Below are 26,261 nucleotides of genomic sequence, written 5' to 3' on the forward strand. Positions count from 1 at the left end.
AAAAAATGTTCTTCTTTATATTATTCTAAAAGGTAGTGGTGGTTTTGCAGAGCAAAAATAAAGCCTATTTAGAATTGACCACTTCAGAACAGAAATGCGGAGATTGGAAACAGCGCAAGCTATTTGCACCCCTCTCTCCCATGACAGAATTGCATGCCCAGAGAGCTCAGTTTTGCTTGCAACTGTATTTTCAGAAGCTTCACATGAAATTTTTTATTCAGGTTTCTGAAACAATTTAGGCCCACCAGAACAAAATATACTTCACAGTCTAAGCTTATTTATCATTAAAAAAACAGATTAAGGTTGACGTTTTTATTTCAGACGTATGAGTTGTATTATATAAACTAAGACATTATTAGTGATTGTTCTTAAAAGTTTATAAAGAAAAGCATTAATTGCAGTATTAACAATTTTATTCATATAAGAGTTCTGTCAGATTTGCTTTTAAGTCCTTACAGCAAATGTCTGTTTAATACAAGTCCTATTCCTACCCTGCCTATATCCAACATTTAAAATCAAGTAATACTGCCATCAAGCTTTGTGAGGATCTCTTTTTTTGTCTAAATGTGTAGCATATAGAGGGGAAAAAAAAGGCACAAAACCAGTTAACTTAGTTCTGGTCATTTGAGAGTGATATTTTGATACTTCCCTCCTCAAACAAGAGGTTTAGAAAGTCATAAACTACAGTGCACATGAGGAACACATATTGATACACTTATATATCATGAACACTAATTATTTGAAGTCCTTGACAGAATGCACATGAGCAGCTGACCTGAAAGAGGGTGTCCTACCCTCAAGCCTGTTAGGATTCCAATATTCAGTCCTCTCATGTTCCAGTTTCTTATAAAATATAATAGTTATTACACCAAAAAAAGGAGCAACTGCTGCCTGCTCTGGCACGTAGGACCCATTGTGAAACTGGTGGTTTCCAGTGAATATACATACATATTAACATGAAATCAAGTGTCTCTAATGGGAGAAATGGACATTTCCCAGAAGTTATTTAAAGGTGTAGTAAGAAAGTAGATCAAATCTCTTCATTATGAGAAAGAAAGCCAAAGCGTGGATATGTATCTTAAACTGGTGCTGCTTTAAATAATGCTGCAAATCCATTCTCTATGCGTTTTGCCACTGATCTGGTCTTCCTCAAAAGCCGCTGAAGAGGCCTGGCAAATCCTGGTACAATTCAGAAGTTCTATTTCAGAACAATCAATCCATCATTTTCAACCCCTCTGCTCCCCAAATTGCTCGTCACCAGCTGGTTTTATATTACTCAATTATGTATGTTGTACAGGGTCTCTCACCTCGCTGCAGTATACAAGAGCATAATCAAGATATGCTTCCCAGATATGAAGAAGGGTACATATGAAAACAGCCATCAGACTTCTGAGGAGCCCACCACACACAAGTCTCACTGAGAACTTATAGTAGAAGTGGGAACAGATAAAAAACAAACCTCAAGCAGCATTATCACAGCAAGGCAAACAATTGACTGACAGAATGAGATATTTGGGGTGATAGCTGCTTTTTAAAACAGCAGCAAAGTCAAGCTAAATTTAAAAGTGAAACAAATTTGAAGACAACTCAGGGCTTCCAGTAAATTCAATTTTTTCTCCAGTCTTTAAATTTTAACCATGAAGATGACAGACCTTCGTTAAGATAGTGACTAATACCGTTGGTATGTTCAAAAATATTACACAGACTCATGATAACGCTCTGTAAACAGGAAAACTACTGACACAGCTATTGCTTTGTGGTTCTGCAAACCAATCACCACTAGAATACTGCAGAGAAAAAATGAACCACAGTCATCAGGACTGCTCGTATTTGCCAATGCTGTGAAACTAACTTTTTAAAAGACGCACTGAAAGGAGTTTTGAAAGACAGTCTACTAGCAGAACCACATTTTTATTCAACTACTTTGTTTAAACTACTCAGGATGACTCCATGCTACTACATGGCTTGCAACAGGGTCTTGCACTATCTTCTTCAGAGGTTTTTCTGCTCAAGACACAGGCAATTCACAGTGCTTTTTATAAAGAGAAAGCAAGGCTTGCCAATTAAGTAAGGAGTTAATATTCAGCACATCCAAGCCTTAACTATACAAACACATTAAGCCGTCACAACCCAGTATTCCACCAAAAGACACAGTCCCAAACTACCCTATCAACCTGTTCCCTCCTCTCTACCATCCGCAACCCCCCCTGCATCAGCAGTGTTGTAGAGCTGGTCCAGGGAACTACAGTTGCGTTGTTGTTGCTTTTATTTAGGTGAGGTGCAGGTTTGTTACTTTATTTAAACGTGTTTGGCAGGGGAGGGCTTAGTTTTACGTTCAGAGCAGCTCCCCTATCCCATTCACCTTATGACAAACCAAGTGTTTGCATTTGGTCAAATGAAGAGACAGAAACAGGCAGCTGGAAGATGACACAAGTCACTACGGCACAGAAAGGGAAGAAATGCCTTACAAATTCCTAGGTTTTCTCCTCTAAAGCAATGAACATCTGTGAAGGGATTAACCCTGCAGAAGAACTGAAGATCTTAAGCTCAGAGGTTCTGACAGGCTCCTTCAGGAAAGTCTCTTCAAAGAAAATGCTGCCACAATGCAGAAGAGAATGCAGCTAAATAACTGGCATAGACAGTATGAGTAAATGGTCAATTTTCCCCAGTGGAGAAAGGTTATCAGTGAAGTGTCATTTCTCTGCTAGGACAGCTGCTGTTTAACATTCACAGATGACAGGGAAACGTGGCAGAAGCAGGAAAGAGAAGGCTGCCAGAAGCACAAAATTATCCAGTTTTAGGAAAAATAAACTCAGTGCAAAAAGATCTCATGACTTTCAACGACTGGATAAATATCTATAATACTCAACAATTAAAGCAAAATAATGAACAGGGAAAGCTTCCTTTACATTTACAAAGAGGGCTATATTACCCTCACAATAAAAAATAAGCTAGTGTGAGTAAATCTGAAAACACCAACTCAATGCTCTAAAGTCAAAGCTTAAAGAATTACTAGTAAAATAATAAACAGAGTTATCATTACAGCAGTCCAGTAGTCCATGGATTATCAGAATCACCAAACTAAATTATCAGGCAACAGGTCTGAAAGCCAAACACAACTAGGTTGAGTGTTGAGCTGTGAAAGTAACTGCTACAAAACATTGCGAATGTGGAAAACAGACATTACTTCAAAAAACAACTGCATACATGTCCTCAAAGCACTACAAAACACAACAATTCTCACTGTATTCTTCTTGTTGAACATTACCTAAGAAAACAGCATCATAGGCCAGTCCTGCATATGTTTTTTACCCAGAGCAACTGCTACGAGCCTCTTCCAGATGGATCTATGGTCTGCACTGGCAGTGATGCTACAGAAACAATCTCTATCTGAAGCAGTGAGCATTTTCACTTCCAGGCTCCCCAGTGTAATCAGGCTTCAATGTGACTACTTCTTGGACAGATCTTACCTATCAAAATTTTTAAGCTAAAGGTTTCAAAGATAAAAGGAACCGATATCGGTTTTTCCCCCCTCTCAGCACAAGAAATTGTGCACAATGTATAAACTAAAATCCATTTGATGTGAAACATTTGGCTGTCGGAAATGATAACGTATCAGTCAGCAACAAAATGTTCTGCCAAAAACTTAGGCTGAAAATTATTAAAGCCTTAAACTGTGAAAATAGTACAGATTTAAAGACTTTTTCAGTACAGGAATTAGAGAAGAGATGCTTTAAAATACAATTACATTAACCGACATCACACAGTATCAAGAACCACACTTCTGTAGTAATTTCCATATATGAATATTTTTTACACTTAAGAGCAAAATACCACTTAAGCACTTTCTTCAGAAGAATTTTTGGGTCACAAACGCCTGTCTCAGTAAACAGAATTTATTTATGTAATTACTACGGTAACAATCAGATTGTCATAGCACAACATCACACCTTCTAGCAGTTTCATTTCTAATTGACTTGCACAGTTCTGGTTCCCAGAAAAACAATTAAGAGATGTTCCAGGAACCATTTTTCCAAGTACAAGTGTAGACATGACAACGAAGTGCCTTAGAGATTTTCAGTTAAAGCCAGTAATTCAGTTTCAGACCTTGTCTTCTTTACAGTTTCTCATTAGTGGGACAAATTTAGGTACAATGTACCACCACCAATTTTCTTAAACTCAAGATAAAAGTCCTAAGTACCAGGAAACTCTGAAAACCACAGTTTTTACAAAAACAGGACCGTATCTTTCATCAACATAACCGATGAGTCAACAAATTATTAATTGAATGAAAAAAGATACAACATATAATCTGCAGTGGATATGGATGAACTGCATGTACAGGAAGACCAATTCTCTAGAAAAAGTAATATTTGCTAGGGGAAGGTACACGTCCTGAAACTATTAAGAGGGGACTGCTGCATGACATTTAAAAGCAAAAAGGACTAAAAATCTTCCAATGTGCTTTGCATAATCTAAAAGAGAAAAACAGGACAAAGAAATTGGAGTTCCAAAACCAATATGCCATGTTTCATAACAAACTCTGGCAATACAAGCATTAAATCTGGTTTATGTGATGGATTTCTCAACCACCTTCAGAAATATTTCCATCTGAAAAAAATTACATGAGAGAGAAGAAAAACTATAGCATTCAGAAAAGTATCACCATAGCAGCATTGTGGGCATGAACCCATCCCTTAGGAAGAGTTCTGATCTTAATTTGAGCCAATACTTCTGCGACTACCATTACAGAATAATATCTCAAGCCCAGTTACCTTGGCCTACACCTAGTATTGCTCAAGGCAGACAAAATGCAATGCAATATATCTGCTTTAATTTTTTTCCAACACTAGCCGAGCTAGCAATGAAGAGGGAAAAGAAAAAAAAAAAAACGCTTAAAAGGGGGGAAAAAGAAATCTCAACAATTTCTGTAAAATCTAAGTCAATGTATCTATGTGGGAAACTACAGATACAGCTACGGTCAGTGGGACCTCAGCAACATATGCAAAAAGCTCACGCTAACATTTCCCAAACTAAGCCAGTATCAGTTTTCAGAAAATAATGCAAGACACTGTATTCAGTGCCTTTCCTCATGGATACACACCAAATTCTTTCTTGAAGACTGACCAGCGAAGGGTGGCTCAGACTATGGAAAAGCATGTTGGAAGGCATTTCCCCTTCAGATCTTTAGAGCAAAATCATGCAGAAAATTACTGATTTATAGTGTTTTAAAACACTTTGTTTCCAGTTTACACCATAAGGTCAAGCCTAAATGCTTTTCTATATAAACAGAGCGGCCTAATACACAATGTCTGATTACTGGATATCAGAGGACAATTGCTGGTCACTACTTTATATAAAATAACCTTTTCAAATACTTCAATTCACCTCATTTGTTCAGGGGATAGCAGAAAGAATGGATGGCAATAATAGCACATTATAATTCTGAATGATTTGACTAACAAATAACAATAATACGTGGAGAGCTACAGGATATCCAGGTGACAGTACCACAAAGTTTTTGTTGCCGACCCAATTTCCCTTTTTTAGCTTCCTTCAAGCTTGTTGAAAATTGGAGTGAGTTACTTATTTTTTCTTAATTTTTTATCTTTTTGTAAGTCTATTGGAATTACATAAACTACCAGAGCAGAGCATAAAGGCAAGTGACATATTTGTGGACAAAAATGCCCGAGTGCTGAAGTACAAAAGCATGTTGGATCCCGCTCACGCCCATGGAAATGACACAAATTCAAGTTTGAAGGCCAGCACACTTCTATTTAGATGACTTCACAGGGATCTAGAAGCAACGTTGATCATCTTCCAGTTTTATAATCAACAGTTATAAAAAAACAAATATGATGGGGTTAGTTTGTGGGTTTTTTAATGCCACGTACCAGATCCCTCATTCAGATAACACCGGTGTGAAAACTCCCCTCCATATGAGAGGGCCTTGTGCTACCAATGTATGCAGTGAAGGATCCATACTCAACATCCAATCTTCCCATGCACAGCCAGCTCCTTTGCCCACCCATTCTAGAACCTGAAGCCAGAACTGTGTGCGGAGCTCCTTAAATCACCTATGAGGGCAACCAGCTGCCTCAGAAGAAAGGTCTTACAAAAGCCACGCTGGCCAAAAAGCGCACATCCAACTGAGGACTTAAAAGCAAAGTTGCCCAGCTGAGATATGGGTGCATGGGTTTTCATCAAGCTGATGAGGAAACCAATCACCTTGTAAAACAACAAAATTAAAAATGTAATGTATCCTAAAAGAATGTCAGAATTCTGAGAACACTTCTGATGCTTTTTTTGGTTTTTTTCTTTTGGTGTCAGACACTCATGAGTATAGGCAGTAAACGCGTTTATGAAAATCAAGACATTTGAATGGCTTCTGCTGTCTCCTTCCTCCCTCCGTGCAACACTTCCTCCTTGACCGCTTATCTTTCGGTTGTACTGGCATATAATTATAACTGCAATGCATACACAGAAAAAAAAACGTACGTGACTCTCCCAGAAGTAACAGATCATGACATCAGGCAATGCATGAAGAGCACCTACCAATAAAGCAGTAAAACTGATTTTGCTGAAAAGATACATTAAATTACCAAATTATCAAAACCTCAATCTCATTAAATTACAAATATCCTGCTGTTTCCACATAAAAAAAAAAAGTGTGAAATCCTCCAGTAACGAAGTGCTTTTCTACTTAAGCTCTCTGAATTTTTATTGTGAGAAACTCTCGGTTGTTTATAAACAGAGCAAAGACAAAGTTTCAACATTTCTGATTAAATCACTGTTTTATGTCCTATTTTGAGAAAACAGAAGTCTTTTGCTCCTAGTTTTATTCCTGAAACTTAAGGAAAATGAAATTAGCTTCTAAAGTGGGGTTTGCGTTTTTGTGTGTTTGTTTTTTTTAAAATTCAGTTGGCCTTTTTGGAAGAAATTTTACTGAAATATATTCCCACAGAAACATTACATATTGCTGGTATGTTTTACAACAAAACATGTTTTACAGCAAAAAGCATTTCAAACTATTTCTACTAGCCTGACAATCAAGTTGGGGTATCTCTTTCAGTAGTTTCAAAACAGAAGCTCAGTGATCAGTGTTTTAGAAGACTTCACACTCATTTTCAGGCTTGATTTTGCCATGAACTAATGCTGATCATGATTTGATTGAAACAGCTGAATGCTGTTTTACTGAAGCTACATAGAAAAATGTCACAGTTGGTACTGTTAATTTTCTATGAAACGCGGGAAGGCTGGGATGACTTGGAAGCTTTCCTCTTCCTCCAAGGATCTTAAACCACCAGGCTGACAGAAGCCCTCCAAAACATTTCCTTTTACCTCACAATCTCCAGAGCATGTAAAGGTCACCCATTACATAGAGAATGATGCAATTGGAAGTTTGTTGAATTTTACAGCTTCTTCTATTATTTGCACTAGAAAAACAAACCTGAACTGCAGCTTTGCCATTTCTCCTAAACCTACCTTTCATGTTCTTTCTACTTTGATCATTTCCTGCCATCAGCACGCAGTGCAATACTGAAGCTTAGCATGCTCAGACTGCACAGACATGGAGTAAAACCTGCCCCTTCTGGGCATGAAGAGCTCGGCTACACCTACAGACTTCAGTGCAGAGAGCACAGCAACAGCAAAAGCAATCAGAAGTGCATTCTGATGGACAGGTCTGAACAATGCAGATGCACGACATGATCAGACAGATTAAATAAACATTTTCCAATTCCAGGTATACTGATCTTCCAACACTTTTCTCCTCCTTACCACCAGAAACTGAAAAAAATTTTTTAGAAAGGCTGAGGGACAGCAATCAAAGGGACCACTTCAAAACAAAATCGTTTTTATCAACTCCACTATAAAAGTGATGCCTAAAAGCATTACCTTAAAAGTAGTAAAACTTCTGTGACATTAGAAAGACGTAGCTACCACAAATTTCTGTTGTACTTCTGTAAGGAAAAACTGTCCCTTTTGAAAATTTAAGGAATAAACTTAAAAACACAAGTTGACCTTAAAATTTCAACACATTGCTTCTGGTAAGGAAATACTATTTTGACACTGATTCACTCTTGGATGAATATTTTCCAGGTTTTTTGCTATCTCAAAGGAAGATTGACAGTATTTTTAATGCATTCTTTGTCTAATTTAAAGGCATTACTACTTTGGTTTGATGTAAAATTATTCTGCTGTCTTCACTTTCACTCTAGGGAAAATGCCCATTTCTGCTTTTGGTTAGTATTACGGGAGCTCCACTAACTTCACTACAAATATACTGATATAAAACTTTCATGGATACCAAAGCAAACACATTAAGTATTACTGTCCCACATGCACCCACAAGACAGCAGACAGAAGCATTACATATAAACATGCCTGTACAAGGCACCTCAACTCAGATGCAACAATCCATCAGTAGGAGTTCTGCTAGACTTCTCTGGTTTTTAAATTAAGTATCTAAAAGGTTCCTCATTTGTCATTCAGTGGGCATTTCCTACAGCTATGCTGAAGCATCAGTGTCTAAGCCATAGCAAAAAGAAGACCAGTTTTACCACTTACTTCCCCTGAAATAAAAGGCTGCAAATAAAGGCATTTCTGAAGTTAGACCCACAAATGACAGTATCGAAGAAACTAAATTTATTTCTCTGCTACACAACTCTCTATTCTTTCTGTTCTAACTGCAGGTGACATTAGATACCTATAACATATCTGTCTGTGATTTTCTAGCTCTCTACCTCGGTTGACATGAGTCCTTAGACTATGACATGACAAGGAAAATGGAAACTAATACCAATACTGAATATGGTTGGCCCAAAGCATCCATCATACTGAAGTCAGTAAGAGAACTTAGAGCATCTTAAAGGAGGCCAGATCAGATATTTGCCTTACAAAGCCGTCATCCTGCATCATCCCTATTCCCCTCAGAGAGAAGCATGACTATGCACAATATGTCTGTATTACTGCTCATTTTTATCATCCTTTGTAGAAAAATTAATCAGGCCTACATAACTCTTTTCCATTATGTTATAAGTATCATTATTTCAAACTATTTACATGAAAAATAATTATAGGGTGGTGCACCAGAAGCCTGGATCTCACTCTGCAGCTTCCAGAGGCTTTTAAACCTCACATGGTTTAACCAACACTAAGTTAATGTCTAGCCAAGACTCAATATTTGAAAGCCCCAAAGTTGAATACCTTACCACAATGCTTATAGCACCATTTCACAATTGGCTAAAATCAGATTAAGTGTGTTGGTAAACATCTGCACTTTCTGCTCTGTCCTTTGCTTCAGCGTTAGCACAGCTATTGACTGTGGAAATTATACATTTGTTAGGATTAGTTCTAAACCAAATAACTCTCCTCGTTTGGCTGACTGTTAACATACACAGAGCAGAAGGGAAGGCGCAGAAGGAGGCCTGACGGACAGCAGTAGATTACTGTGAGCAACAGGCCAAAATGAAATTGTTCAAGTCAATAATAAAAGCTATATCAGAATCCAATAAATTCAAGAAGTACACAGAGCGTTAAGGTAACATCCGCAAGCAGAAGGAGGGTCTTCATGGTCTTTCTTATCTAGCAGGTACCTAATCTCACTCTCATCCTCTGACCCCATATCAACAAATATTCTCTTTTTTTTTTTCTTTCAAAATCATGTAATTGAACTGAAACTTAGACCTAAAGACTTTCAATGACACTGCTTCTACTTCAGATTCGTACACCGAGCCAGTAAACCACCACAGACAGCAGCTGAGAAAGGGGTGTGCAGGGCAGCAGACGCTGCATGCTGCGACCTCGATCTCACTACATGACCACCATGGGAGGTACCCGGAGGGGTACTGCCCAGACAGCACACTGGAAACTGCAAGAGAAAGCTTCTGTTCTCAATGTAGTCCCTTCTTCTGAGGCCAAACACCTTGTTTCAGAGGACACGCTTTCCTACAGCAAAGGATGAGAAATCCCTCATAACAGAAGCACTTGTTCAGAGCATAAAACATGGGTTCCAGCCACCCCTCACCTGCCAGAGTCAAACCAATGTGTCCCAGACAAATGTCTTGTCCCTTCCAGGAATATTATTAACACAGACTCAAGTAAAACCAGTTTATTTCTGGCAAAAGTTCTTTTGACCAACTTTCCGACCTCTGTAGAAGCTTAGCTGATGGGAAAATGGCTATGAACTGGAGAGGGGCAGATTTAGACTAGATATAAGGAAGAAATGCTTCATGACGAGAGTGGTGAGGCACTGGCACAGGTTGCCCAGGGAACGTGTGGATGCCCCATCCCTGGAGTTGTTCAAGTCCAGCTTGGAAGGGGCCTTGGGCAGCCTGATCTAGTGGGACGTGTACCTGCCCATGGCAGGGGGGTTGGACCTTTAAGGTCCCTTTGAATCCAAACTATTCTGTGATTCTATGACACCTTTTGCATTTGAAAGCCCCACTCCATTCCTTCCAAGATTCTGGCAGAAATTTTAAAATATCACGTAAGAAGTATGTCCTTTGTCCCTCCTCCAAAGTTTTGACATTTCCTTTCTTACCTTCTAGGTATTAGCTGATTGCCACACTGAAAACTGCTAATCATGGTCAACAATGTAATAAAGAAAGTTCATGAAATACTGTATTTGTTTCATAAAACTTCAGAATGTGGGCTAGAAGGAAAGTTGTGAGGGTATGTCAGCTAAGTACTTGTAATTGCTGTTTACGAGTAGTAATGATATGCTAAATAATCATTTCAGTGATCTTAATGATGCAGAATTTAAAGAGGTTATTTGCTGACTTACACATTTAGAAAGTAATAGTTCTTCACATTAAATAACTCCAAGATCTGCTTTTTGGCAGCAGTTCTCCCCCAACAAGCATTTTCATGTCAGTGTTTATCTAAACTAATTAGCTTACCAGCTTGAACACCTCTTATGAAACTTCCCCCCCCACACACACACGACTTCTTACATTCCTGTTTTGTGAAGAAACCAAATGAATACCATAGGGGTGTTTTTCTTGTTTTCTTTTTTTAAGCTGTTAATATACGAACCACATAAATCTTATTGAATGACTATGGAAAATTCTTTCAATAGCTTCATATTGTTATCCTTTATTAAAAAAAAGGGAATAGGAATGTGATTGTGGGTTTCGTGCAGTCTCTGACAAGTGGAGGTTAAAATCCTCTCGTGCAAAGTCGGAGGCCTCTGTTCAGCCAAAACTGCAAGAGGCTGCAAGAATTTGATGTGGTGGTTGCAAGTAATTTGGCATTAAAGTGAAATATATCCTCAACAATGTGGGCACACCAATAATCCTGACATGGAACCAGTCTCCCTCAATCCTGGCCACAGAGTTCAGGTTTGGCAAAAACTTGAACTGAAGATCTGAAAACTGAGAAGTAACTGCCTTAGAAATAAACAAATTGCAAAGGTCTTTCTACAAGTTTGGTTACCCTGACCCATTTTATCCTGTACATTCGGAATAGCTTCCAAAATAATTCACAAGGATTCTTTCCTTCCTATCATTCCTAATATAGCAGCCGATATTTTTTTTTCCACAAGACAGTCATGCTTTGCACTTGCAAAGTATTTTGAAGAAGAATTTTTAGTCATGGAACACTTGGCAAATTTCTGCCAACTCCAATTAAATTTTTAATTTCAAACCCTATGATTTAGAAAGTATAAACTTGAGCAGAACCAGAATCTGCCAGTGTTAGAGAAAGCCATTTAACTAATTTCCTGCATAAAAAGTGGAAAGAAATTTCCAATATTGGTATTATTTCAATCACGTTTGCAGAGTGATTGAATAAACAGATTTTTTTTTAAGTTAAAAAAGAATGCAAACGAGAGTTCAGGAACTCAGGTATTTTGTTTTAATTCAGGCATCTCTCTTCCTACCGGACATTTTAATCCTATTCCTATCCATCGAAAATCATGTTGCCAAGACTGTTTACAATTCCTTTTTCCATTTTCCTTTCCTCTGAACACTGTCCATGTCCGTTTTCCAAGCTCTTCATCTTTACAATCCTTGGCTTTGCTTCCCAGACCATCCCTTTTAAACCCTGAATCCACAGATTAAAGCTGAGAAAGATTTCATGCTGTTTAACCTCTGCTAGCCTACTGCAAGCGAGTCTAGTCATAATGATGTCTTACGCACGCTCTGATGCGTGATGCCATGCTGCCTCCTCTCCAGAGGATACACTAAGGGTACATAAAGAGCTCTTCCTGAATTAACCTATAAAGCGTGACTCCAAACACCACCTCAGGATGTATCTGGATACCTGTTACAAACTGCCAAATCTGTATTGCTGTCCCTCATAAGCAATGCCTACTAGATATACTCTGAGAAATATTGTGCTAACAGCAGCAGAACCATTTTCTATTGCCTTTCAAGAGTTTCCTATCTTGCAAAGTGGGCTCGTTAATGTACTGCAAAGATGCAATGGAAATGGCAATTCTGTTCTTCATGCAAAGTAATTTCTCCCTTAAAGCCAGGCTATAAAAAGGTTGGAGGCTTGTATCAGCAGTCCCTAACACACATGCATGCACATTGTTCAGAACTACAGAAAACAAAGTGTGAAGTTAAGGCTGCAGGGAGGGGTGAGGAGGTGTGGCATTTCTTACCTGTTCTTGCTGCATATTGTAAAGGGAGGTAGGGGCCACCATTTTAAATGGATCAGATAACAAATGGACATGTTGGGATCATCTTATCTGATTATTACTTGCTCCCTCTAGATCGCTTTATAACCGTGCTCTCAGAAAAATTTACTTTGCACATCAAAACATCTATAAACAAGCAAAACCTGCTGCTGGGACTTTCCATGAGTTACACAAAAAATGCAACTCAAGAACCTTCATGCAAGGATTTATCAGTCATCTGTCAGTGGCCTGAAATGCTGCTGTAACTGCTCATGTGTATTTACAATGCAAACAACCGATCTGCGTACTCCATGACACTGATTGCATAATTCCAGGTAAGCCTAACACTTCCATTAGCATTAAGTGGACCTTTGAAGTAACAAAGCTTCTTTTACCGTTAGGCACGGCACATTTCTGTTAATTTTAGCACAAAAATTACTTTCAAATTTGTAGCATTGTGCTTTAAAAAATTAATCCCATATTTGCAATCTATCTTAACAACTGTGGTCAACGAATCAAATAATGCCAAGAACAAGCTCTAAAATATAAACAGAGGGTACATATAATATTTTATGAAACGAAACAGCCTAAAACTATCTTCATAACTTGCATGACAAACTCCAGGACATAGTTTCGCACTTTTCTCCATCACTGTGCACAGGAAGCTTTTCCCAAAACCCTGTCCCAAAAAACTTTAATGCCAAATCAAAATGAAACAAGACAATTGTAAAATTATGAGCATTTTTAAAGATTTTCCTGTTTTCTCATTATGCCCTTAAAAGGCTCCCTCACAAATTAGAGTATTTAGAAACACTCAAGTAGACTTGTAGGTATTGTGAAGGATTATATTATGCTACCAGATACTGTGATATCTGAACACAGTCCCAACAGCAGTGCTTTAGATCCGAAATCCCACTTTAAAGGGGACATTTCCAGCTAGGAAAGCAAAAGAATGTATTTATTTGCCTCTAAGCTGCTTAAAAACAATCAATCAACACATGCTGCATTTCCTTTCTGCCTATATCAGCTCTTACATCATATTCCTTAAGTAAAAATGTATTTTGTGGCCCACTCTTCTCCTTACAATACTAAGTACACAAAGGACAGTAAAGGAGACAGCAAGGAAGGGACTTCATATAAATAACTGAAGTGGTTCAAAGAAACTGCTTATTCACACACAGACATACAACAAATACTGTGAAGAAGCGTTTCAGAACTAGAACTTGACTGAAGCTGGCATTTCTTTAAGTATGATTGTTCTTATTCATTGCACATTATTTTTAATAACAAAGAACTAAAGCAATTCATTTTGTTCAAGTTCTTTAGAGAGACTGCAACAAAAAAATCCACCTTTTGCCATACAAACATTTGGGTTTAAACAGTCTTCCTTCTCTATGTATCAGAGTAGAGGAAAACAAAGGACTCCAGCAGCCTGAATTTATAGAAAAGAAAAAAATTGTTTCCTCTTTCTGCAAGCAGGAGAGGAGCAGTTGCGTTTCCTATAGAAGAAATTTGAACAATTCTAAAGGGAAGAGAGAAGCATTTCAAATGCACAGGAATGAAGAACTCATTTTTATTCTGAGCATCCATTTTCCTTTTTAAGCAATTACACACAGAGAGAAACTATTTTAACTTAGAGAAGCTAGCAGGCTCAGACTACAGCCCAAATACTGCAGCTTCTCTTGTCTTTTTTTTTTAATAATCGAAAGATTTTTGGCAGCTATGTTTTAGGACACAGCTAGTAAAACAAAAACTAATCAGAAAAACTCATTCAAGAAGGTCGGTCAAACTTACAGCAGATAATATTTACAGTTTTCTTTTAATTTTTACTTGCAATTTGTATGAGTAATTTCATTTGCCAACAAGTTTCCTGACACAGAGGAGTCTTTAACTGGCTATGCAATAGTCATGCAGGTTTAGTGTGGCTAGATAAAAATAGCCTGTTCATTATAAGTCTTATAATGCTCATTTAAAGACTTGCCTACTACACTGGAAAATTTTTAAGGAGGTAAAAAGGGAATTTTCAGTGTGCTACTTCACACTGCCTCCGTCCGTAGGTGGAGACATGCTGCACGTAAGAAGGCAATAAGCCACTTACCAGAAGCAATCTAAAGCAACTAAGGAGTGTCTGAGCAGGTAGCTCCATAAAGGCACCTGAGAAGGTCAAAGTTCCCTGCCCTGCTTTCTCTATACCTACTTCCCCATAGACTTAGGATGTTGACTCAAGCAAAGTCTCCTAACAGATCCTTTTGCTTTGCGAGAATCCGAAATACGTAATTTTAATCTATCTACATTTTTATCACATTTGCTAGCCACTGCAATTATCTCAATATCATATTTAATACAGGGTTCTCCATCCAAGATTTCAAACTGTATTTAACAATTAAGATTGTCTCATATCTCAGTGGGGCAGTGAACGAGCTCTTATACGAAGCCAAAGCACAAAGTCACAGAAAACTTTTCCAGGATTGTAACAGAAAATTTGTGGTACAGCCAGAAACAGACTTCCTGGCTTCCAGCCCTACGTCTCCACCATAATAAATTCCTTCCTGTACATACACATGTTCAAAGAGAAACTCCAGAAAATAGATAAAAATGCTAGAACCAATGAAAATTATTAGATAAATAATAACAGGCAAAGAAAATACTGTCCTGCCAGGATTTGTCTTGACTGCAGCAGACAGCAGAAGTTCTTTTACATAAGCTTGCTTAACCGAAGCGAGAACAAGTGCCTGTACCACTACAGTCATGCATCTAAAAGTAGTAACGTTATAGAATAACAGGCTTGCATACAGCATTCTGTGCATCTCTGACAACCCCTTAATAGTGCATTCTCTGGCTTTGGAAGCACTTTAAGAATGTACTACAATGTTATTAACGTTGAAGTTGTTTTTTATCTAAAGCAAGAGCTTCATAGTAGTAGCATCAACATCAGACTAAATGCAGTACAAGAAGAAAAATTCAAAATTCATTTCACCTTTGTCTATAACTTCTGTCTGATTCCAGCACTGAAAAATAGATTAACACCAGAGGCTACAGGCAACACCAGCCACAACAACTCCGAAGGCTTGGAAAGCCTTCCAATACTTGTTTTATTTCAGTGAAATATTTCTCTATCACTCAGCTTAGACCTCCAAATTTAAGAAATCTTGCCCGTGTCCTAAAGGACAGCAAGTCGCAAACTCTGTGACATCTGGGGTGGGAGGAAGCGGCAGTTGTTGGTGGCAATGTGTCCTATGGCCACTCTGCAAGCACACTACTAGGGTTATAAGGAACTTCTGCCCCCCTGTTCAACACTGGAATAAGTTTGTCACACAAAAAGTCCATGAAATCTGTTCACTACTGAAGCAAGAGAGTATTTCCATCATCTCATCAGCTCTTAGCTTTAAGGAGTCCACGCTTACTCTGCCTTCACTGCCTCTTCAAGAGCTCCAGGAAGCCTGTCGATGGGAATGCAGTCTTTGCTTATCTAGCACTAGCAAAATGTGACAGGTCACCCCATTCATTCCCGTCTCTGATGCAGAAAGACTTACATATGCATCTCCCTGCAGGGACAGCATCATTTCCTTTGGGAGAAAAAAAAAGAACTCTCAGCATACAGTGCCCTCCCTGCAGCTGCTTCCTCCTTCCTACCCCACCTTCCCATCCCAAAGGAAAATTTGCCCACGATGAAGTAACATAAGGTCATTACCACGTCAATTCTTCCTCCACAATAACTGGTAAACTGTTTTCATTTTTTAAAGTGTTGGGCCTTAATGAAGGCTTTTCTAAATGTGATGGCACAGAGCCAAATACTTGAAATGGGATCCAGAGAAAGGAAAGCATGCAATGAAGTTTCCTCCTTGTCTGTGCTGGAGCCTAGACAGAAGAGAAGCTGCTCTCGACTTCTGTACCCCACAGTGCACTAATGCAGGTTCTTCAGCTTGGAGAAGCTCACATAAATTGAAATGCTGTTTGATAACAATCAGCTGCATCTAAATTAAGAAAATGGGTATGCAATTAACCTTCACCATTCACACTTCTGCACTAAAATGAGTCAGACTGCCCGCTCAGTCAAACACCTCCTCACTGAAATGTGATACAGAGGGAAAATCTGTCAGCTTGGGGTTTTCAAATTTCTTTCTGCAGGTAGAGAAGCCCTGCAGCTGTGTACCATTTCTGAAACCACACAAATATCACTTAGTTCTTCATTTAGTGTAAAGCACATGTACTGTTCTGCACCAAAAAGGTGCAGGGGTAAAAGAAAGGTACAAGGACAGCAGAAGTATATACCTAAGCCCCTAAAACACAGCTCTGAGTAGCACCCACATTCTTCATAGGAGCAATAACCTGGGCCACAGCAAGGCATGGGCTCTGATGAAAGAACTAAAGGCTGAAGATGTTCTATCGTGATTGCTCTGACACACATTTAGCATGGTAAAATAGCCAGTGCCCCCAGCCAGACATCCCCACTCCTCTGTGCACCCACACCTTCACCCAAACAGAAAATCAGGTACCAACGAGTAAGGGAGAGCCACTCATTTCTTTAAGTTTTTCTCTCTAAATGTGAACTATTACTCAAGGTTTTGACATGTCAGACTTTTGTAATTCAGGAATTTTCCTTCCAGTAACGAAGCCTGCCTCACACAGTTTTCCTGTGCAAACAAAGCCAGAGCAGGAAAACTGAACTCTGAACTCCCAAGGCCTGATGCAGAACTCAGACTGTTGAGGAAAAACTCTCCTTTCACTGTGCAAGGGTGTTGGGAACAGAAACAAAATTTAACCACATGTGAGGACACTTTTATGAGGAACGCTAGGTGAGGAAATTTTATGCTGAGGTTCATGTTATGTTGGACACATACAACAGACTCTGCCAAACTCACATTTTCATTTCTTACTGACTGGAAAATGCACTACATTTTACAGTTAAGTATGAATTTCAAAAATGGTCAAAAAGGTTTCTTGTGGTTATAAGCTTATTGAAGTGAAACTACCCGATTTCACCTCAAAATCAAGGTGAAAGACTTTCACAGAAGAAAATTACCAAGAAAACTTGAAATAAAATAAGCAAGAACCATTTTTGCATGTTTTTGAAATTTGTCTGACATACCTTACATTAAGAAACTATGCCAAAACCCCATGAAGTGCTATAATTTACTCTCCTTCACAGCAGACTAGAAAGTTTTTGCCCAGAGCCTTGCTCAGGTACAACTGATTAAAATCTAGTTCAAAAGAACCATGCCACCCAGCCAGATATGAAGAGATTTGTTATTCTAAGGCTTAGAAATAGACTGGTTATGATGCCAAAAGTGAGTCTATCCAAGCTGTTGTTAAATAAATGAGTCTGTCTAAATGAAGATTTATCTCATATCTGACCCTAAAGCCAATATGAGTTGCTTTTTTAATATTTACTTAACAATTTAATTAGTTACAACATGTTTTCGTTTCATTAATCCGTGACTAATAGGAGCATTTTGTGCATGTGCGATAACTGGCCCTCTTTAAATTATCAGGAACAATTGCATAGCGTAGTACTTATTTTGGTATATTAATTCTGTGTATATTGAAGAAAATGTTTCTGTATCACTAAATCCTTAAAAAATTGCAGCATGTTTTTCTGTAAAAAGACGCATCTTTCCAGTTAGAAATAGAGCTTAGGATACGCTTCCTAATGCAGAACACAATTTCTCCTTCCACTGCAACACATTTCAGTTCTGGAACGCAAAGGAACCCACAGGTTCATGATCTTTATACCTCCCACTTTCAGTAATTATTTGGTGAAATTATTTAATTACCTATTGATGTTACTTTATTCCTCCTGAGGTTTGTACTTGAGGGAATCGAGACAGAACTACTCAGCTGATTTCTAGTGATTAACAAGTTGTCTACCAGAAGCAAAATTACCTATCAAAAAATGTAATGGTGGTTCAGTCCTACATAAAATATGAAATCCCACAATTACTTCTATCTCTGAAGGTAAGCAGGAATTTTAAGGCACAGGAGTTATTCAGATACTGAAAAGCCTCCTCATAACTGAAGAAAAAGATTTTGTGATAAAACTTTTGGAGTCCCAAAAGCACTGACTTTTCAGGGAGCATGGAAAGAGTTAACCAGAGCCCGCAGCTGCAGCAGCTCTCTGCTGATGACCATTTGCACGCCTGCAAGGTACAGTCCCAGCAGACACATTATCAGATTAGGGGAAGGCAAACAAACCGAATTGAAACCATTCTTGAGGGAGACCGACCTCTTCTTCCTGTGATGTCATGCTACAAATTGCCTGAGCTCTTTTCTCTCCTCTCCAGAAGGAGCCAGGCTGGCGAGCGGCTGCCGGGGCACGGGACGCCAGGGCTGTGCTCTGCAGGAACAAACACGCTCTGGAATTTGGTTTCTGCCCTGGCCAGCAGCTTGCTTCCCACTCCGCGGGGCGAGCCAGCGAGCAAGCGCTCCCCGGAGCCAGAAAGCTCCTTTACAGAGAGAAAACGGAGAGAGAAATGCAAGCGCCGACACTTCACGGCACCTGGGAAATAGTTTCCTAAAGCATACGTTCCCAGCAAGTTTGGATGGAGAAGACCTCACCAACACGATCTGCAGCCTAGAATCAGGCAGAAAGTTCTACTGCAGCTCCATCGAATCAAGAGGGAAAAATGGAACTAAGCGACCATCAGGATGACCTCATCTGCCATAAATAACACCATTTTTGACTTTCGAATACTGGCTATGTGATTACAAATAGCACTTTGGAGAGACAAGCGACCTCCTGGTGACAACCGCTGGAGATGTGCACCCCTGCTACAGAGCTTGTGTTCCTTCTCTGAAGCTTTGCATTGCAACAGACTCACAAAAGCACTCAGTTCAAACACATCTGCGAGCAATTCTGGAATTTAAAAAAAAAGTTGCAATAAAAATACCAGAGAAACCTCCTAATCACAGGAATTTTAAATATATCATTATAATGGTAAGCTCTAATTGTTCCACTGAGGACTCCTTTAAATATACTTTGTACGGATGTATCTTTAGTATGGTGTTTGTTCTCGGCCTCATAGCAAACTGCGTTGCTATCTACATTTTTACTTGTACATTAAAAGTGAGAAACGAGACTACAACTTACATGCTTAATTTAGCAATATCGGATCTGCTTTTTGTGTTTACATTACCCTTCAGGATTTATTACTTTGTAGCAAGAAACTGGCCATTTGGAGACATTCTTTGCAAGATTTCTGTCACCCTCTTTTATACAAATATGTATGGGAGCATTTTATTTCTGACCTGCATAAGCGTCGATCGCTTTTTAGCTATAGTACACCCCTTTCAATCCAAGACTCTCCGAACCAAAAGGAATGCAAAGATTGTCTGTGTTGCAGTATGGATAACCGTGTTAGCAGGCAGCACACCAGCAAGCTTCTTCCAGTCTACAAACCGCCGTAACAATACTGAACAAAGAACGTGTTTTGAAAACTTTTCAGAGGATACATGGAAAACCTACCTATCCCGGATTGTTATCTTCATTGAAATAGTTGGGTTTTTCATTCCACTCATCTTGAACGTGACCTGCTCTACTATGGTCTTACGGACTTTGAATAAGCCGCTTACGCTAAGTCGGAATAAATTAAGCAAGAAAAAGGTACTCAAAATGATTTTTGTCCATTTGGTCATATTCTGCTTCTGCTTTGTGCCTTATAATGTTACCTTAATACTTTACTCTCTTATGAGAACACAGACCTGGATTAACTGTTCAGTGGTAACAGCAGTCAGGACTATGTACCCCATCACTCTGTGCATCGCTGTTTCAAACTGCTGTTTTGACCCTATAGTCTATTACTTCACATCAGATACAATTCAAAATTCGATAAAAAAAAACCGATCCACCAGACCACGGGACATCAGATTCTCTGACAGGCCAGTTTCAGAAAGCTTCATTCAACACAGCCTTCAGACTGTAAAAATGAAAATATTCAATAGTGATTCTACAATATAAACAGTATTAACAGACTACCGGGACTAAACTGGAATTAGAAGCCTGCACACTTCTTCAGCTGTGGAAATATATTCCGCTATGTAAATGTTACACTTCCTTCACATCAGAAGAGTTTATGCATAAAGACTGTAAAAGTATTAAGTATAGCAGTACACAGGAAGAAGTATTTTAAGAATTTATCTCAAATGTCTGTCCTGACAGGTTGTATATTAGAAACGAACTTCTGGTTTTGGATTAGGTTAATCAAAGTCCAAAGACTGACTGTCAAGTCAAAAACAAATGAAAAAGTCGGTGGGTTTCTTTCTCTGAAGGCAAAAATATTGCTTATTTTTTAATGATATATGTTTCCAAGGTAGTGAGGACTAGAGTGAAACTACCTGGCTTACATGCAGGATCCAGCTGCTGAGGAAAAAAAGCACCAGACTGATCTTATCACTGCAGCTACTGTGCCTGCTCCGGCGTTTCCTCTTCTCTTACTCCTCCCTTCTGTCTTTCTCCCTGCACCTTCCTTCTTAGGGAGCACTACGTTCATGAGCCCTTCGATCGATGGGCTACAAGAACTTTGTTTCTCCCAGGTTTATCTGATAAAATGTATGCTCTCTGCAAGCTGGGCCCCCATAAAGCAATTAAATCTTCTGGCAGTTTAGGGCATCTGGAAACAACTCAGACAAACTGGTTTTTCTTCTCACCTCTGTCTCAGATTTCTGCATAATTATAACAAAATAACCCTGATGACTGAAGTTAGTGCTTTAGGTTCAGTACCACTTTATTAAACTCTTTTGTGAGAAGTTCTTCAACTCAACAGACTTCTGAGCAAAACAACAAACTCCAAATAAGGTACTTCAATCCCAAAGTGGTAGTTTCTTAGAAAAACATGATCTTTGCTAAGTAGAAAAATGCATGTGCACCAACCCAAATATTTCTTCTAGGAAACAGTTTGGTGTCCCATAAAGAAACTCAAGATACCGAAACTTAGAGTGAAACTTCCTCTCAGTCTTTGTGTCTTAGTAATATTTTTAATAGAAGCATTTATAATTTCAAATGCTACTTTCTTGCAAACTTTATAAAGTATAAAAATAAATCACTTGGGGCTACTGCTGCCAAAATTAATCAATACACTTTGAAAAGCCAAAGCCATGTAAAAGGAAAAATCTACATATTACTGTTACAAACAGGAATATATAGATGAGTGCCTCAAAACACCCTGCTGTGTATGTTTCCCACTGTACATTTTCCTCAAGTTTAATTTAACATTGCTGTAAAAACGAAATAAATATTTAAAAGGTAAAAGTAAGTAGTAAGTGTTGGTTTTTCCTCCCCCAAAAAACTAAGGAATAAGAATCTGCACTTTAGATTTAGGGCAGTCAGTTGCAACACAGATATAGCACTGAGTCATTTTCACTTCAGGGCACTATATGAAGCACGAATTAATGTTGGAGAAAACGCATATTGAGCTGTCAGAGTACATGATACGTTATCTGATTGAGTTTGCTTCCCTTTGCAAGGTTGCTGCTTGAATGTTATAAATCAACTATACATTGCCTACTACTCTGGAAAACTGAGTTACTCAAAGACTGCTAAAAACTAATGCTGACTGAATTTTAAACTTCACAGCATTCTAAGTCTTTATCCACCAACTTATGAAAGGAAAATCCAAATAGTATGAGCTTAAGCTACAAAGATCACACAGATATAAATGTATAATATCTGAAAATGGACAATTATCTTGTTTGGAAATCCTAAACTCTTCTGATTCATATCAGACTTGAGAAAAACTCATTAAACTCCCAGCACAAGTAGAAAACCTGTAAATTTCCCATACCCCACTGACAAATCCAAAGTTCAAAAGCCAGATATGCATCTCAAATGTCTCAATACACCTCTTTTTAAGGAGCCTGTATTAGACTCCCTCTAAAGACTGAGGCTAAAGCCCTTAATGTCACTGCTGAACTATGTTTCTGGACTACTCTCCCAAAGCTTGGGAAAGCTGTTTACTTGGTTGAGTGACAACTTGTTCATTACAGCAGTGAACACCCTGCAGCCTCACCCTGGTAAGGAGAAGTTGTTCTTGAGATTATGAAACTGCAGAGGAAAAAAAAAAAAAATCACTACTGACTTGAAAGCAGAACAAGCAGATAAAGCCACATGGATGGGTATTCCCCTTTAAGCCAGACCTTCCTTGAGTGTAGTAGCTGAAAGAGCCTGGAGAAGTAGCTCTTTCTGCCTTGCACTCACTCTCCAAGGCACCAGCTTCTCCTTCTTCAGTTAGCGTAGGGCAACCAGTTAACAGCTTGGTATCTTGGAACTGTTTGAGGAAGCTTTATATTTATTATTATTAAACAGACTTTACTCTTACCATGGGGGGAAAAAAACTAACAACAAAACAAAACTCAAACAAAAAAAACCTCACCGTCAAAACAGCAACATCTGTGATTCAGAGAATCTGACCATTACTTGAGAAATTCCTGATCTGACTGATTCAGAAGAGGGGGAGTTAACCTGTACCTCCCACAACAACCCAATATAAAGCCAAGCTACCAGCTTTTCAGGACTGAGGTTTTCTCCACCTTTTCAGGTTCTGCAACAGGATTATCCTGGAGAGCTGGCACATTCCTGAACAGCTGCGGTCTTTCCCTCTGCTTCTGCCTTTGATACCAACTCTTTTGTTTCTCTAGTAAGAACTTATGCCAAAATTTAAACCTAGACGAGGAGTTATGCTCCTAAGTCATGCCTAGGCATCTCATAAAAAAGGCTTATATTGCCTGAGCCCCTGTGCACCTGAATGTATTGCATCCAGTACTTCCTAAATGTACGTTTATTTTTACTCATATGCCTATGCAGGGAGGGTTAGGAGTTCAGTTTTAGGAACAAAAATTACAAATTTGTTCTTTGTATTCTGGTTTCTTCATCTACAGAGTGTAGATATTGCATACTTACCATAAAAATAAAAGCAGTGAGATTTTAGTTGATTCCAAGCATATTTTGACCTAAACCATTGATAACTAGATAATTAAGCAGAAACGTCAAAAGACAAATGGTAAAGGAACAAACTTGCTATTAACATCTCTGATTTATGTCAACATACCATTACTTTCAAACCAAAAGATTTCCCATTTTATACTTACGTTCAGCTTAAAAATTTCATTTCTGGCTTTCTCAAGAACAGAATGCACGTCAAAATTAGTTTCATTTAGTATACATGTCTGACATTTAAACAAATACGAATACCAAGTCAAATACATCTTTATATTTTTAACCTAAAAGTGCTTAAAAAAAAAAAGACAGATGATGGCAGGTAGGAAATCCTTAACTGGAATCAGCCTCCAAACTTTTATTTTTTAATAAAGTAATCTCAGCCACAGAAATGCAAAGATTTAAAAGAGCTCATGAGATCAGGTAGAATATATGAATGGCTGTACTGGATCAGACCCTAACCGTTCAGCTCATCTACAATCCTGTCTCCAACCGTGGCCAAGGCCGGATGCCTGAGGAAGAAGATAACAGTAGGAGAGGCATACAAGGCTTTCTCTCATCCAAGAAAGTCACACTTCACCAGTTGTATCTCCGGACTTTCTAGGTCAGATGTGTTTGTATGTTCAGCAACACTAAATATTTTTCTTGTCCTGTCTCCCTTTGAACTGACTTTTCAACCTGCGCGTGGACGTGCATGTGTGCGTGTAGGGGGTAAACTAAAAACACCAACTCTCCTTTTGTTTCAAATCCACTAGTTTCATTACTGCCTACTCATTTCTTTTGGAATTGCCTCCTCATTTCTTTTGGAATGGGCAAGGAGCACTTGATTTCATCTCTTGCAAATGAAAAAGCAATTTTCATCTGTAATTTCAACCAGCATCACTGCCACAGACGAGGTTTTCAGAGTTACATAAAGAACTCAGCTAAAGTTGCAGTGAAATCAGGGAGGTTTACTTTGAGACTGATACTTTTGAAAATCCCACTTAGTAGCCCTATAGTATCCTCTAATATTATTTATTATTCCAAGTTATTTTATAGGAGTTTTATCGATGAAGAGCAATTTCTTCACACTTTGCAAGCAGTAAATATAATATTAAAGGTTCTTGCACCTGAGCAGAACTGCAAACCCTGACAAGCTCCCTTTTTTGCAAGACTAGTATAATTTATATTCAAGGTTACTGGCGTTTGAGCATCACTCACAAAATGGAAGAGGATACACTTGAAAAGCTAAGGCAAAGTGTAAATCAGAACAATCCTAAATCTAGAAGGTGTAAATATTTGGGCTGCATTTGTATCCAGTTGTCAAGAGTGCTGAAAAAAATGTCTAAATACAACTGACAATCACTGAGTTAGCACATTTTCAGGCACTTAATAGTGCTCATTTATGATGAATGCAAATTCAGAAAGCCATGCTTGCACGGTCTAATACTTCTACAATAAGACAGAGAAATTTGTTCTAATCCCCTAATTTTGCTTTGACACTAAAGCGTTTCACGTCTATCACCCTTCCCCCATCCAACTGTTATACAAGTGCTTATAAAGCAAGCCCAGTTTTTCGCTGTAAGAAACACAACTTATCAGAAAATTAAACCAAAGAGAACCCTGCATACATCACCTGCTCTTCTATAAAACCTACAACTTTGCTGGAAAACCAAAAATTCCAGAACTGAGAACTTACATTTAAAATTATGTTTTCTATTTAATGAGCAGTTTATCCACTCCAGTTATAACAAAACTCAAAGGTGTCCTGCACTAAGGAGGGATACATTTTCTACAGTTTAAACATGAGAATCAAACCACAAGCAAGAACAAAGGAAGGTCTCTACCAAGAAGTTCCTACCCTTTTATGAAGGGATAAAAGAATACTTTTCCACACATCTAGTTTCAAGATTTGCCCTAACTCTGCCTTTTTTAAACAGTGAGTTGCTGCCTTCAAGAAAAAGTTCTTAACTAACAATGCTAATAACAAGAGGCACCCAAAATTAATGCCATTATCTTGGGAGTAACATTAAGTCTATCTCACATGAAAACAATTGTAGCTATGTTAACACTTCTGCTTTTCAGATGAATTCAGTAAAAATTGCTGCTTTATGAAAGGAAGTTGATTGTACACAATCTTCATTCTCCTGTAAAATTCTACAACATTAGATCTACTAATTTTTTGAAGTTTGTCCTGGTAAACACTTTCTAAAAGCAACTACTAACATCATAAAAACTGAAACACTCCTGGTCAGTAAGAAGCGATACTGGATTACAAAAGATTTACCATTCATCACAGCATCAAGAACTACGCTTGGCTAAAGCTGGAACCATCTGTAATGAAACTATGATGCTTTTCTAAAGTAGTGAACAAAGCACCCATGGCATTGCAGGTATTTCTTAATGGAGAAATGTGTTAATTACAGCAAAACACGGGAAAAAAATGAAACTACAGATAGTGAAGCAAGTACCAAAATATCTACCTTTCAGCCCTAAGAAAAATATCTTTCATTAAAGAAACCAAATCTGAAAACTTTTAGTCTACTTGCTTATATGAGTAATGTAACACCTTCTATGTGTGAAAGAAACTTTCCCATATATATTGCACGCTCACATTGTGTTTCACACACTCCTGTGGGTTGGTATGTGTTAAAAAAAAAAATATAAAATCAACAGTTCTTTCTATCCAGATAAGATCTGTGAGTTCCTCTGAGCTGCTGGAAGGTGCAGCAG

General features: G+C 38.4%; 2 protein-coding genes across 5 annotated transcripts in view; one reads left to right on the top strand and one right to left on the bottom strand.

Moving 5' to 3' along the window:
* The window catches only part of RB1 (RB transcriptional corepressor 1), a 92,775-nt gene that overhangs the window by 13,163 nt on the left and 53,351 nt on the right, over positions 1-26,261 (bottom strand). The window lies entirely within an intron of this gene.
* On the top strand, positions 18,853-23,276 carry LPAR6 (lysophosphatidic acid receptor 6). Its single transcript, XM_054070555.1, is given in 2 exon segments — positions 18,853-20,430; positions 20,433-23,276. Coding segments are annotated over 2 exon segments (939 nt in total). The 5' UTR covers positions 18,853-19,553; the 3' UTR covers positions 20,495-23,276.

This window comes from Cuculus canorus, chromosome 1 (genome assembly GCF_017976375.1).
Source record: "Cuculus canorus isolate bCucCan1 chromosome 1, bCucCan1.pri, whole genome shotgun sequence".
Classification (NCBI taxonomy): domain Eukaryota; kingdom Metazoa; phylum Chordata; class Aves; order Cuculiformes; family Cuculidae; genus Cuculus; species Cuculus canorus.